Raw genomic sequence first — 14,657 nt, 5'->3', positions numbered from 1 at the left:
TGGCAGGTGTGCAGCTTTCTTCCCAAGCCCCCGCAGGAGGAGAGCGACCCCCGCAGAGGCTTAGGATGGAAGCTGCGCCCTGCCAACTACAGTGGTGCCTCGCAAGACGAAATTAATTCGTTCCGCGAGTTTTGTCATCTTGCGATTTTTTTCGTCTTGCGAAGCACGGTGTCGGAAAAGTTTTGGAAAAGCTTCAAAAATCACCATAGTCTTTAAAAAACCTCAAAAAAGGCTACCACACCATGTGCTATGAGTTGCTCCTCGAAGTCAAGTTGCAACTGTATTAACGGTGTTAAGAAAAAGGAAACAAACTTGCAAGATGTTTCCATCTTGTGAAGCAAGCCCGTAGGGATATTCGTCCTGCGAAGCAGCTCAAAAAACAAAAAAACCCTTTCGTCTTGCGAGTTTTCCGTCTTGCGAGGCATTCGTCTTGCGAGGTACCACTGTATATGGCTGGCGGACATGCAGCTTCCTTCCCAAGCCCCTGCGGAGGAGAGAGATCCCTGCAGAGGCTTGGGGAAAGGTCGACAACTCTGGAAAACACTGGGTGGGGCGCCGGAGGGATCTTTGCACCACAGCCGGATATGCTTAAGACAGCCCTGAAAATGGATGTTGCTGTTATCTTTCTGAAATCAGCTGCGTTCTAGCTGTGCAAAAGTCGGAAGCTTTTACCCACCCACATGTCTTCCCAGCCTCTTTTCCGGCAAGTGGGAGGCATTCTGTTGAAGGACACTCAGGCAAAAGCACTCAGGTGTGTGCGCCACTGAGGGGGTGGTTGGAGCCCTGGCTGCTGAGGTCCAGAGAGGGCCTCCTTTTCCCTCCAGCCTTAGGTTCCCCACCTCTTTCCTTAGGCATATTGCTGCAATCCGCACATTTAAAGCCTTAAACACCTTCTGCCTTCCATATGGTGCTGCTGGGGAGCAATAGCAGGGCAAGAGCTAGGAAGCATGTTAAAAGGCCAGAGGGCATGCCATCCCTTTTGTGTGCAGCAATAACTATAATATTTATAAGATAGGCAGCAATACTTCTGAAGCCCCTGGAGGGTAGGGGAGAGATGCTCTTGTAGGACCAGGCATTGGGCTCCCCTACCCCAACCCATGCAAATAAGGGACGCGGGTGGCTCTGTGGGTTAAACCACAGAGCCTAGGGCTTGCCGATCAGAAGGTCGGCGGTTCAAATCCCTGCGATGGGGTGAGCTCCCGTTGCTCGGTCCCTGCTCCTGCCAACCTAGCAGTTCGAAAGCAGTGTTTCCGTGTGCTGCTCTGGTTCGCCAGAAGCGGCTTAGTCATGCTGGCCACATGACCCGGAAGCTGTACGCCGGCTCCCTCGGCCAGTAAAGCAAGATGAGTGCCGCAACCCCAGAGTCGTCCGCAACTGGACCTAATGGTCAGGGGTCCCTTTACCTTTACTAGGCTGAAGCTTGCAAGCTGCACTCACAGCCATAATAATAATAATAATAATAATAATAATAATAATAATAATAATAATATTTTCAGGTGGACTTGTCCACCTGGAGATTCAAGCCATCGCCCGCCCCCCACCTGGTAATGGCCAAGCAAACCTGGGAACTTCAGGAAAGTTCTGGGGGTCTGGCAACCTCATTGCCCCTTTGGGTTAAAAGGACAAGCTGGGTTTTTAAGCTCTCTGTTTTTAAACTGTAACATTATTTTGTGGGTGTGGACTAGTAATTGTCTTACGCTGTCTCTTTATAAAATTGCAGGGGTTTTTTTTTAAAAAAAATATGACACTGACTATAAGCCCTCTTATGGAAACTTTTGTTTTGAAAGGTGGCATACAAATTCATAATGTAAAGCAAGCAAATAAAAGTTAACTCAGCCAACTTGGCGTGGAGAGGAGCCAGAAGAACAGAAGAAGGGCCTGCTGGGTCAGGCCAATGGACTATCTAGTCCTCCTGCTCCTTTCTGAAGCAGACCAGTTACCTCTCCTCCGCAGAGCTGTTATATCTTTCCAGTGCCCAATGGCGATCCAGAGCATAGTCCCACTCCACTTCTTGTGCCATGATGTAGAGGGTCCTCACTTGCTCATATTGCTGGTCTGGAAACAGTGTGTTCTTCCCACACTGCTGAACTGAGTAACGTCCTCTCATCCCAGACTGGTAGTGGTTGCTAGTCTGACAGTATACTTCAAAAGTCCCTAGTGGGCAGCATAAACAGAGATGTGCAAGATGGTTGCAGACAGGTCCCTCCAGATGTTTTCAATCAAAACTCCCACCAGCCTCAGCCAACACAGGAATGTCCCCGCCCCCCAGTGCCATATGGCTGTGTTGGCTGTGGCTGGTGGGCTTTGTAGTCCACCACAGGGAGTTCCACAGTTCAACCCAGTCAGATGGGTGGGGTATAAATAATAAATTATTATAATATTATTATTAACTGTCTGCTTTGCGAAGGACTTCCTTTCATCTTTCTTAATCTTCCAACATTTGGCTTCATTGGATGTCCACAAATTCTAGTGTCATGAGAGAGGTAGAGCAACTTTTCTCTATCCACTTTCTCTTTGCCAGGCATAATTTTTATAAACTTCATTCATGTCGCCTCCCCCCCTTGGGTTTGCATTTTCAGGACAGACTTGTGTTCTATCATATCAAGCCATGGGTCTAACTAACGAACCCTCATTTTATCCTCACAACGATTCTGTGAGATAGGTTAGGCTGAGAAGGAGGGTGTGACTCAAGAGAGCCCACTAAGCTTCATTGCTGGGTGGAAAGTTGAACCCTGGTCTCCCAGGTTCTAACTCAATTGCACTATGCTCTACAATTCTGTGATAATACCACACTGTGCCTCAAGCTTGAAAGCAAAACAAGACCCTGAAAAATTCATCTCCAGGGATTTAGGAGATCTTGCATATCCAAGGTCAGTGTCTGTACATGGCCTTTATTGAAAGCTTGCGTAACTGTCTTTCCTTGGACAGTAAAGGTTATGATTAGACTGAAAATGTTTACTTGCTTCTAAACTGACTACACTGGTCCACACCATGCACTGGAAGCACACACTCCCCCCCCCCCACAGCATCCTGCAAAATGTAGCCCACGCCTCACAGAGCTGTAATTCCCCAAGACCCTTAACAAACTATAGTTCCCAGGTTTTTTTTCAGGGAAACCTTGTGCTTTTAAGCATGCATAAAATATATGGTTTGCACATGACCTATGTCTCCCTTGAGAGAGAAAGGTTGCAAATGGGTTGAGGCATTTACCTTCGCTATCTGGCTGCATGAGGGCTGTGGCAAATGTGTGAGGGAAGAGACTGGCTCCATCTCGCCTCATCCCATTCATCAAGACCATATTTCCCTGGAAGGTTGCGCCATGGACATCGGCTTCACTGCCAAAGCCCAAGAGATGCCAGGAGACAGTTTCTTCCCTGCAGACATCTAGGAGAGGCATGTTGCTGAACAGGAACCCATTAATGGCTTTAAGGGAGGGGGGAACCCCAAAGGAAAATAAACAAAAAAGGAGACATTTACTTATTTGATTCATGCATAGACCATACCTTTTCATATACTGCTTTGAATTTGGGGTTTTTTGTTTTGTTTTGTTTTGTTTTTTTGCAACCAAGCAGAGTACAAATTTTACAAAAGAAATAAATGAAACAAATGAGAACATTGTAAGAGCCTGCTGGATCAGGCCAAAGGGGCCCCATCAAATCCAGCATCCTGTTCTCATAGTGACCAACAAGATGCCCCAATGGGAAACCAGCAAGCTGCGCAAGAGCTGCACTTTCCCCTCCTGTGGTTTGCAGCAACTGGCATTGAGAAGCATTGCTGCCTCCAACTTGTTAACGCAGAGCAAGGCCATCATGGCTTGTAATGATAATATCATAATAGTTTATTATTTATAAGCTGCCCATCTAGCTGGGTTTCCCCAGTCACTCTGGGCGGCTCCCAACAGAATATTAAAAACACGATAAAACAGCAGACATTTAAAACTTCCCTAAACAGGGCTGCCTTCAGATGTCTTATAAAGGTCACATAGTTGTTTATTTCCTTGACATCTGATGGGAAGGCATTCCACAGGGTGGGTGGCACTACTGAAAAGGCCCTCTGCCTGGTTCCCTGTAACCTCACTTTTCTCAATGAGGGAACTGCCAGAAGGCCCTCGGAGCTGGACCTCAGTGTCCGGGCTGAACAATGGGGGTGGAGATGCTCCTTCAGGTATACTGGGCCAAGGCCATTTAGGGCTTTAAAGGTCAGCAGCAACACTTTGAATTTTGCTCAGAAACGCACTGGGAGCCAATGTAGGTCTCTCAGGACCACTGTTATATAGTCTCAGTGGCCACTGCCTGCCGCATTCTGGATTAGTTGTAGTTTCTGGGTCACCTTCAAAGGTAACCCCATATAAAGCGCATTGCAGTAGTCCAAGAGGGAGATAACCAAAGCACGCACCTCTCTGGTGAGACAGTCTGCGGGCAGGTAGGGTCTCATCCTGCAAACAAGATGGAGCTGGTAGACAGCTGCCCTGGACACAGAGTTGACCTGTGCCTCCATGGATAGCTGTGAGTCCAAAATGACTCCCAGGCTGCACACCTGGTACTTCAGGGGCACAGTTACCCCATTCAGGACCCAGGAGTCCTCCACACCTGCCCGCCCCCTGTCCCCCAAAAACAGTACTATAGGTTTGTAGCCATCAGTAGTCCTCTGCTCTATGAATTTGTCTAACCCTATAGGTTAGTGACCCATCCTTGGCTCTTCTGGAAGCAAGTTCTGCAGTTCAGCTATGCGCTGAGAGAAGAAGTCCTCTCTTTAATCTGTCCTTAATCTTCCTACATTCAGCTTTACTGGATGCCCATGCGTTCTGGAGTTATGGGGGTGGGGACTTTCCTCTATCCACTTTCTCCATGCTATGGATTGCTTACAAACTTCTACCATGTTGTCTCTTACATGCCTTTTCTCTAAACTGAAGTCCCAAATGTTGCAACCTCTGATTACAGAGGGGTTGCTCCACCCCCTTAATCATTTTGGTTGCCCCTTTCTGAACCTTTCCCAACTCTATAACATCCTTTCTGAGGTGATAGCTCAGAGTAGATATTTCAGATAGGTGCTCCAATTAATTTCTAGGTAATCCAATGTTCAACTGCGTCTTCATTCCCTAAGGTTGGGCGTGATGACATACCGTGCATCCTGTTGGATTCCTTGAAGTCTTGATCTTGAAAAGGATGGTCCTTTCTCAAGAAGTACTTCAGATTTGCATCCAGATACCAACTTAGATTTTCATCAAACACACCAAACAAGATATAAAACTCCTTCTCAACACCTTTCTAGGATAGCAACAACACACAGGATGTCAGGCTTTTGAAAAATACCTATTCTCATGCACTAATCATTGTTGGTTATAGTCGCAAGAGCATTGCTGGTCATTCCCCGAGTTGGTGAGGCTCATTTGACAACAGTGAGAAACTAAGCCTTGAGTGTCATTGGAACTCCCTGCCACTGGGGATTCATGCCTTCTTTGTCAACTTTTAAATTTCTGCTGAAATCTTTTCTATTCTGCCAGGCCTATGCTGGCAGTTAATAACACGTCCTACCACAATAGTTATTTGTTATCTGTTTTTTAACTTTTTAATGGTTTTATTGTATGGTTTTATTGCTGTAAATGGCTTAGATTTTTTAATGACAAAACGGCATACAAATATACAGTGGAACCTCAGTGTTCAAACGTAAACCATTCCAGAAGACTGTTCGACTTCCAAAATGTTCAAAAACCACTCAATACAGAAGCCTCAATACAATAGGGAAACTCAAAACGGAAGCCACGTGGCATGTTCAGCTTCCAAAAATCGTGCAAAAGCCGAAGCAGTTACTTCCAGGTTTTCGGAGTTTGAAAGTCGAAACGTTTGACTTCTGAGACACTTGAAAACCGAGGTTCCATTGTACTTATAAATAAGTAAGTAAATAAGTAAAACTTTTTGCTTTGTGTTTAATGCTGTAACTTTGCTATTAATTGCCCTGGACTCAGGAGAGGATAGGCGAGATATAAGCAATAAAATAATCGCCATCATGTTCCAAGTCTACCCAGCTAACCACAAGCCACTGTCAATCAAGTAGGGAGCCAGGGAATTCAGACCCTGTAGGGCTGGCAGTTTTGATGGTGGTCTCATGGGAGTACTAATGTAGGTTGAGTCTCAAAAAATTACCCATCTCCAGTCCCTTCTGCTGATACTGGTCAATGGCACAATGGCAAAGCAACAAAGCATACCTGCTTATTATGTTCATCAAGAGTCCCAGGCCGACATATAAGCAAGGGCCCCACTAAGCCAGAATTGGTGTCTCTGACTGGATCTGCTGCAGAAGAATACATCCAGGTCAGACAAGGAGGGTCGTTGGCTGTAGGCCCAACATGTTGAGGGACCATCCAGTGGTACACAAAGCTCCCCAGAGGCTTCACAGCAGCTCCGTTCCTAGATAAGCCTTTGAAAAGCAAGAAGGGTTATGCAACTCCTTGTATCATTAGAGCTAGTCATGGTGTAGTGGTTAGAGTGTTGGAGAGACCAGGGTTCAAATCCCCACTTGGGCATGAAGCTCACTGGGTGACCTTGGGTCAGTCACTGCCTCTTGGTCAAACCTACCTCACAGTTGTGGGGATTTGATGATGATGGGGAGACCATGCACACCATACCTCAGGCTCTTTGAAGGAAAAGGTGGGATATAAAAGCAAAAAATAAATAAATGAAATTTTAAAGCCGTTCATAGCAGCTGGGGAGAGATAGCATTAACCGGGGAAAACCTGCTTAGTGTTCTGCAAATACTGTGGGACTCCAGTTCCCATGAGTCCCCACAAAGATGACCAAGGCTGATGGGAACTATCTGGAGGATGCCAAGCTGGTGAGAGACAGTGCTGTGAGGGGGTTAATTTCATGTTTGGGTAGAAATGTTTTCTCTTGTCATTCTGGATCTTACTGACCAGTGCTGTTCAGCAATCTCCTGAGTCTAAGAATTATGATAGGCAGACACTCATTTCTCAAGCTACATTTTCCATACCATCCATCATTCTATATACAGTCATACCTCAGGATAAATGTGCTTCAAGTTAAGTATTTTCGGGTTGCGCTCCGTGGCGACCCGGAAGTAACGGAGTGCGTTACTTCCGGGTTTCGCCGCATGTGCATGTGCAGATGGTCAAAATGACGTAACGCCCATGCGCGGAAGTGGCGAAACGTGACCCGCGCACATGCAGATGCGCGGGCGCGGGTTGCGTTTGCTTCAGGATGCAAACGGGGATTCAGAACGGATCCCGTTCGCATCCTGAGGTACCACTGTACCTCCACTATCTCCCCACCTGCCTTACCCTCAGAGGCCTCAGAAACTTTAACACCTACGCTTAAGAAGAGTTCTCCAATCCCTTGACAATTTGAGTTGTTCTTTTGTCTACCTTTTCGTGGCATTGTGTCTTCTTAATTTTTGTGGTTTGGCTCGTTTCCCCCACTTCATAACCAAGCTGTCAGCATGGCTTGCAACAAGAACACAGTACAATTGCATCTTATTCGGGGTTCAGTTTGTGTCTATCCAAAGTCTCGGAGCCGCCCTACAACTGGAAGGGTGGGGTGGAGAAAGAGAAACCCCCGTGCTCCCAGACCCCATGCTCTGAGTGGGCCTTGCTCTCTCCCCCAGCAAGTGGGGAATCTTTTTCAGCTTGAGGACTGCATTTTCTTCCAGGCAGGTTTCCAGGGGCCACATATCAGTGGTGGGTGGGGCTGGAGGCAAAAATGGGCAGGGGAGCAATTGATGGCTACTAGGCTGGATAGCCATGCCCTGGCTCCAATGCTTCTGAATGCCAGCTGCTGGAAACCGCAGGAGGGGAGAGGACTGCCCTTGAGCTTAGATTCTGCTCCTGGGCTTCTTCCCATTTTGAGCCAGGTCCCTTGGAAACTTGTCCATATGAGAAATCATCCCTCTAGCTGAAAAAGGATTCCTCACCTGATTCCCAGCAACTGTTATTCAGAATCATAATTCCTCTGGCAGTGACACATTGCAGGTCGCTCGGCCCCATGCCTAGAAAGCACAGGACAAGAGGAAAACCACTCGGGCTCATACTTACTGCACATGGGACAAGTGGGAGCATGGATAAGCCCTATGTGTCAACTTTTCTCCATCCACTTTCTCTGAAATGCCATGCACAATTATGCAGATTTCTATTATGCCATCTCTTAAGGCTCATCCACACTTATCAAGCCTCACGCTTTCCAGACAGATGTCCAACTTTAAAAATCAGTGTCTAAGCACTTTCAAAAAAATTTGCTCTGCAGCTTTCCACAGAAAGACCTGCTCTTTGATGCTGAATCGGAGCAAACAGAATCCCGTGAAAATCCAAATGGCTGTTTGTCCCGATTCAGCAGTAAAGAGTGGGTTTTTGTGGGGAAAGCACCAGGGGGGGAAAGTGTCGGACATGGAGCTTTAAAGCAGAGACCTGATCCTAAAATATGTGGCACAAAAGGAGATCTGAATGAGACCTCACTCCAAACTGGAAAGTTCCAACACTGCAACCCTTTCTCATAGGGAGCTCTTGCATTAAAAGCATTGTGAAACCTCCCCTTTCTGAAATAACTGAAAACAACCTCTACTTTTTCACCCCAAGCAATTCATCCTGGTCTTGCTAAGCAAGTGAAGAGCACAGTTTTTATACAGCTGTTGCTAAAATGAAAACGTGCATGTACAAACTAACCATCCTGGTAAGCAGTTCCTTCCCATTCCTTTTCATAAAACGCACCATGGGGCTGAATGCTAAAAGGCCAAGAGGCTTTGTTTGCAAACGTAACCTGGATAGTATCTCCGACTTCAGCTTTGATCACTGGTCCTGCAGGGAGAAAGACAGGAATCATAGGTCATAGAACTGTAGAGCTGGAAGGGACCTAGTCCAACCCCCTGCAATGCAAGAATCACAACTAAAGCTGGTCTGTAAGTTTGCCCCCTCAGCGAGCCATTTTGTTTTCAAACAGCATGAGCATGCCTTATGTCCACTGAACACTGCATGCAGAAAGCACCTATTTACGAGAATTCTGGCATAGCTAAATATCAGTATTGTGCAAGAGCTCTATATCAGGGGTCAGCAACCGAAGGCCCATGGGCCGGAAGCAGCCCGCGGAGGTCGTTTGACCGGCCCACGAGCCGCCCCTAAACTGAGCTGCCCGCTTGCGCGCTGTGCTAAACCGGTGCAGCGTGGGGCGGGGACTTGCTTCTGCAGCACCGGAAATCGCGTCTACGCAGACCCCAAAAACCGCGGGCGCATGTGCAATCTGACCCACAGAGGGATCTCCCTGGGACCGATCCAGCCCAGGCAAGATAAACCTTGCTGATCCCTGCTCTATATTTAAAAGCAAAAAAGGAAACGTGTGTCCCAAAATAGCACAGGCCTCCATAAGAACATAAGCAGAGCCTACTGGATCAGGCCAATGGCCCACCTAGTCCAGCATCCTGTTCTCACAGTGATCAACCAGAAGTCTGTTTTGGGAAAACCGCAAGCAGAACCTGGGGCAAGAGTACTCTTCCCTCCTGCGGCTTCCAGCAATGGACACAGAAGCATTCACTGTATCTGGCCATGGAGGCAGAGCATAGCCATCATGGCTAGTAGACATTGATAGCTGTCTTCTTCTCCGTGAGTTTGTCTAATCTTCTTTTAAAACCATCTTTCCGCTAGGGCCCTGCGGGACTTGACATCTTTCCGCAGGGCCTGTAAGACAGAGTTGTTCCACCAGGCCTTTGGTCAGGGCGCAGCCTGACTCCCTCCTCTGGCAACCTGCACAGAATTTTGCCTAATCGGTTGCCATCAATTTGATTTTAATTAATTTTTATAATGAAATATTTTTAGAATGTGTGATTATTTGACTGTTTGATTATTTGATTGTTGTTAGCCGCCTTGAGCCCGGCTTCGGCTGGGGAGGGCGGGATATAAATAAATTTTATTATTATTATTATTATTATTATTATTATTATTATTATTATTATTATCTTAGTAGCCATTACCACCTACATTTTGCCCATAGTGAAGCATGGTAACTAGGAGCTGGTAATATTTGCTGTTTTGCACTTGCACATTTCTGGTTAAAAAAAGAAAAACTTTTAAAAATGTGTTTGTGGACAGGTACAGAAATACCTCCATGCATGCCCAGAACAGGCAAAGGTAGTAGAAGACAGGAGAATAGTGACTGGGGGTAGGGGCCAGAAAACATTGTATCAGAAACTATCTATTGCTGTGTGGACAGGAACCAGCAGAATGCATTTGAAAAATCTAAGATTAAAAAAAAACAGTGTGTATTGATAGTCAATCATGTACACAGAAAAATTAGATTTTGTTTGCAACAAAATATGGGAGCCCCTCATTGATTGTACCCAGATTGTGGGACTCTGCCTGCCTAGGGAGGGTGGACTGATTCCTCCTTGGTGGTTTTCCACTGCCTTGTGAATACCATTTTTTTCCTGGTAGGCATTTCATCTTTGGGAATGCTCTTGTTTTTTAGGTTTTTGTAACACTGCACTGGCTTTTGAATAACTATCCCTGTTTCCCACCCAGATCATAAAATATTTATAGTTGATGTGAGCAGCATTGAGTGTCTCTGTTAAGACAGAAAGAGTGAGTTACAAATCTTCCAGATAAATAGATAAAACTTCCCACCGTGCCTCTCAAAATGTAACAAGTCATAGCCCATATATCTGGCTGGGCAGGAAAGTTAATTTTGTACCAAGTATTCCGAGATGCTTTTCTTCTTTTGTCCGCCCCTTCTCCACCTGAAAAGTTCCATCCATGTATTCAGTGTATTGGACCTTCCAGTATGTTCCCCCAATCCTAGTGGAATTCTGCTTGAAAAACTGCTCTGAAAAACTAAGCACAAAGAAGCAAACATGTGATTCTAGGATGCAATAACAACCTAATCTTTAGATTTTGCAGCTTTTGTTGTTGCTTCTGCAAATCCAGCTGCATCAGCCAAGATCCATAGTAGCTTTGATGCTGAACTATGCAAGAGACTTGGCAAAAGAAGACTGTTTTCATCGTTAACGCTATCTTTTTAGGGAGGTGGAAAGGATGTTTATGTGTCACATATAAAGGCTGATAGTGCAGGCGGGTGAGAAAAAGTCCAGTTAATTGCCTTTGTGGAGAAGGGCCAGAGAGGCTCAGTAGCAGAGCATCTCCTTAGCAAACAGAAAGTCCCAGGTTCAATTGGCATCTCCAGGTGGGCCAGGAGAAAACTCATGTCTGAGATGATAGAAAGCCTCTCCTGCCAATCAGTGTAGACCACACTGAGGTCTCATCTACACTTCTGCTTGTTCCTTGCCTAGAAAGCATGAGTCTCAGCGGCCTTTGACACCATCAACCATAACATCCTTCTGGACCGTCTTGAGGGGCTGGGAGCTGGGGGCACTGTCATACAGTGGTTCCACTCCTTCCTCCTGGGCTGTGTTCAGAAAGTGGGGGGGGGGATGAGTGTTCAGACCCCTGGGCCCTCACTTGTGGGGTGCCTCAGGGTTCTGTCCTCTCCCCCATGCTTTTCAACATCTATACGCAGCCGCTGGGAGAGATCATCAGGGGGTTTGGGCTGGGTGTTCATCAGTATGTGGATGACACCCAGCTCTACCTCTCTTTCAAATCAGAACCAGTGAAGGCGGTGAAGGTCCTGTGTGAGTGCCTAGAGCTGGTTGGAGGTTGGATGGCGGCTAACAGATTGAGGTTGAATCCTGACAAGACAGAAGTACTGTTTTTGGGGGACAGGATGTAGGCAGGTGTGGAGGACTCCCTGGTCCTGAATGGGGTAACTGTGCCCCTGAAGGGTGCACAGCCTGGGAGTCATTCTGGACTCACAGCTGTCCATGGAGGCACAGGTCAAATCTGTGTCCAGGGCAGCTGTTTGCCAGCTCCATCTGGTACGCAGGCTGAGACCCTATCTGCCTGTGGACTGCCTCGCCAGAGTGGTGCATGCTCTGGTTATCTCCCGCTTGGACTACTGCAATGCGCTCTACGTGGGGCTACCTTTGAAGGTGACCTGGAAACTACAACTAATCCAGAATGCGGCAGCTAGACTGGTGACTGGGAGCGGCCACCGAGACCACATAACACCGGTCTTAAAAGACCTACATTGGCTCCCAGTAGGTTTCCGAGCACAATTCAAAGTGTTGCTGCTGACATTTAAAGCCCTAAACGGCCTTGGTCCTGTATACCTGAATGAGCGTCTCCACCCCCATCGTTCTACCCGGACACTGAGGTCCAGCTCCGAGGGCCTTCTGGCGGTTCCCTCACTGCGAGAAACCAAGTTACAGGGAACCAGGCAGAGGGCCTTCTCGGTAGTGGCGCCCTCCCTGTGGAACGCCCTCCCACCACATGTCAAAGAGATAAACAACTACCAGACTTTTAGAAGACATCTGAAGGCAGCCCTGTTCAGGGAAGCTTTTAATGTTTGATGTATTAGAGTATTTTAATATGTTTTTTTGGGAAGCCGCCCAGAGTGGCTGGGGAAGCCCAGCCAGATGGGTGGGGTACAAATAATAAATTATTATTATTATTATTAGTAGTAGTAGTAGTAGTAGTAGTAGTATTTTCTGCTTGTCCTGCACTTTCTAGCCACAGGTCCAAGAGGTTTTGCCTTTGCTCTGCTGCTTTGCCCTTGAAAATCTGTTCTTCAGCACTCAATTGGAACAAAAGGCAAACCACAGAAAACCCGAGTACTGTTTGTTCTGATTTAGTGCTAAAGACTGGGTTTCTCCAGGGGAAAGCAGCTGGGTGAACAGAGGTGTGGCTAAGCCCTAAATTAGATGGACCAATAGTTTGACTCCATGAAAGTCAGGTTCCTAGGAAGTAGGGAGCATTTCCCCTTTGCTAGTCAGCTCAGGCCAGAGGTGGATAATGTCATAAGAACATAAGAAAAGCCTGCTGAATCAGGCCCTGTGAGATCTTGCAAGAACCAGTGGGGGCTGCCTAAGCAAGGCAGATTGCTGAAAACACTCTTCGTGAAGGGAAAACCTGGTGCTAAAAGAGCTTTAAAGCTCTCTGCCTTGCTTGCATTTAAATTGTGGACTTTTAGCCAGTGGTCCTTCAGCTGTGTGTGGTTGAAATGGTGCGAGTTAAATGCACGTTAGATGTGATCGTGCTGTTTATAACTAGCTGACCTTGTTTATAACTAGCTGACCTAATCAAGGTGACCTTGGGTGGTGTTGACAGAACACTGTGTGTACCAAGTGATCCAAAAGTAAGACAATTAAGAGAAGTAGCTCTCACCCAAATCAAGATTGGAGTAGAGAGGCTCATCCAGAACCCCCAGCTTTAAATGAAGAAACCGAGACACATAGCTGTCAATGTTTTCCTTTTTTTAAGGGAAATTCCCTTATTCTGAATAGGATTCCTCGTAAGAAAAGGGAAACGTTGACAGCTATGCCTAGGTAAAGGGCAGCTGGCAGATGGGATGAGAAAGTGCAACTGTTCAGTAATCTTAAAACACCATCAAAAAAGCAACTGCAGAGCAGCCCCACTATCCCCAAGGACACAGAGCTGTTGTTTTGTAAACATGTACCCAGTGTTCTGTTTCCCAAGGATGCATAATCCATCCCGTTATTTCATTAAAAAAACACTATACCCAGGTCTATAATGCACAAAGGTTGCAGCACCTGGGCCAAGTAAGAGGTGACATGATAGAAGATTATAAAATTATGCATGGTCTGTGGAAAGTGAAGAGAGAGAAGTTTTTATCCCCTTCTCACAATTTAACACTAGAACTGGCTGACAATGAAGGAGAATGTTGGGAGACTCAGGACAGATAAGGACTTCTTCACACAGGGCAACTGATAACTACCAGCCAGGATAACTATGCTGTGTTTTCAGCTGGAGGCTGCTATGCTCTTGATTCCCAGTTGCTGGAAACCACAGGAAAGTGAACTTGTGTTCAGGTCCTGCCTGCAGGTTTCCCTTTGGGGCATCAGGTCAGAATAGTATGCTGGACTAGAAGGGCCGCTGGCCTGATCCAAAAGGCTCTTCTAATGTTTTGATGATCTACCTCCCAACCTTGGGACACAGGGAATTAAAAGAGATAGGGAGCTCTCGGGATCTGCAGAAGACTACAATTCCCATGATTAGGGGTCTGGGGTATTATCACCATTATTTTTATTTAGTTATTATTAGACTTTTATCCTGCCCTTCCTCCCAAAGGAGCCCAGGTGTCTATCCACTTGCTGCTATTTCTAACTGCAGGAGGGAGGTGGACTAGCCGACAAAATTCTGCCTTGTTATCAAACAGACCACAGGTGGACCAACTGCTACGGTTAACCATTTTTAAGCTGCTTTATATTTGCTGTAAAGGTAAAGGGGACCCCTGACCATTAGGTCCAGTTGTGGACAACTCTGGGGCTGCAGTGCTCATCTCGCTCTATAGACCGAGGGAGCCGGCGTACAGCTTCCGGGTCATGTGGCCAGCATGGCTAAGCCGCTTCTGGCGAACCAGAGCAGCACACAGAAATGCTGTTTACCTTCCCATCAGAGCAGTACCTATTTATCTACCTGCACTTGACATGCTTTCAAACTGCTAGGTTGGCAGGAGCAGGGATCGAGCAACAGGAGCTCACCCTGTCGTGGGGATTCGAACTATCGGCAAGCCCTAGGCTCTGTGGTTTAGACCACAGCGCCACTCGCGTCCCATATATTTGCTGTATGAGTACCCAAATTCAAAACCTGACCT

At 46.7% G+C, this 14,657-nt stretch overlaps 1 protein-coding gene across 4 annotated transcripts in view; it reads right to left on the bottom strand.

The window, feature by feature from the left end:
• The window catches only part of HEPH (hephaestin), a 47,003-nt gene that overhangs the window by 17,372 nt on the left and 14,974 nt on the right, over positions 1 to 14,657 (bottom strand). For 3 of the 4 annotated variants that reach the window (XM_028715569.2, XM_028715570.2, XM_077922243.1), the window contains 6 exons: positions 10,683 to 10,822; positions 8,669 to 8,800; positions 6,206 to 6,417; positions 5,123 to 5,267; positions 3,211 to 3,423; positions 1,941 to 2,154 (listed from right to left, as the gene is read on the bottom strand). In XM_028715569.2, coding sequence (XP_028571402.2) covers positions 1,941 to 2,154; positions 3,211 to 3,423; positions 5,123 to 5,267; positions 6,206 to 6,417; positions 8,669 to 8,800; positions 10,683 to 10,822 — 1,056 coding nt within the window. The remainder of the gene's footprint in view (positions 1 to 1,940; positions 2,155 to 3,210; positions 3,424 to 5,122; positions 5,268 to 6,205; positions 6,418 to 8,668; positions 8,801 to 10,682; positions 10,823 to 14,657) is intronic. The other variant, XM_028715572.2, reaches the window with a different exon arrangement.

Source organism: Podarcis muralis, chromosome Z (genome assembly GCF_964188315.1).
Source record: "Podarcis muralis chromosome Z, rPodMur119.hap1.1, whole genome shotgun sequence".
NCBI classification, from domain to species: Eukaryota; Metazoa; Chordata; class Lepidosauria; order Squamata; family Lacertidae; genus Podarcis; species Podarcis muralis.
This window is presented reverse-complemented; position numbering and strand designations above follow the sequence as displayed.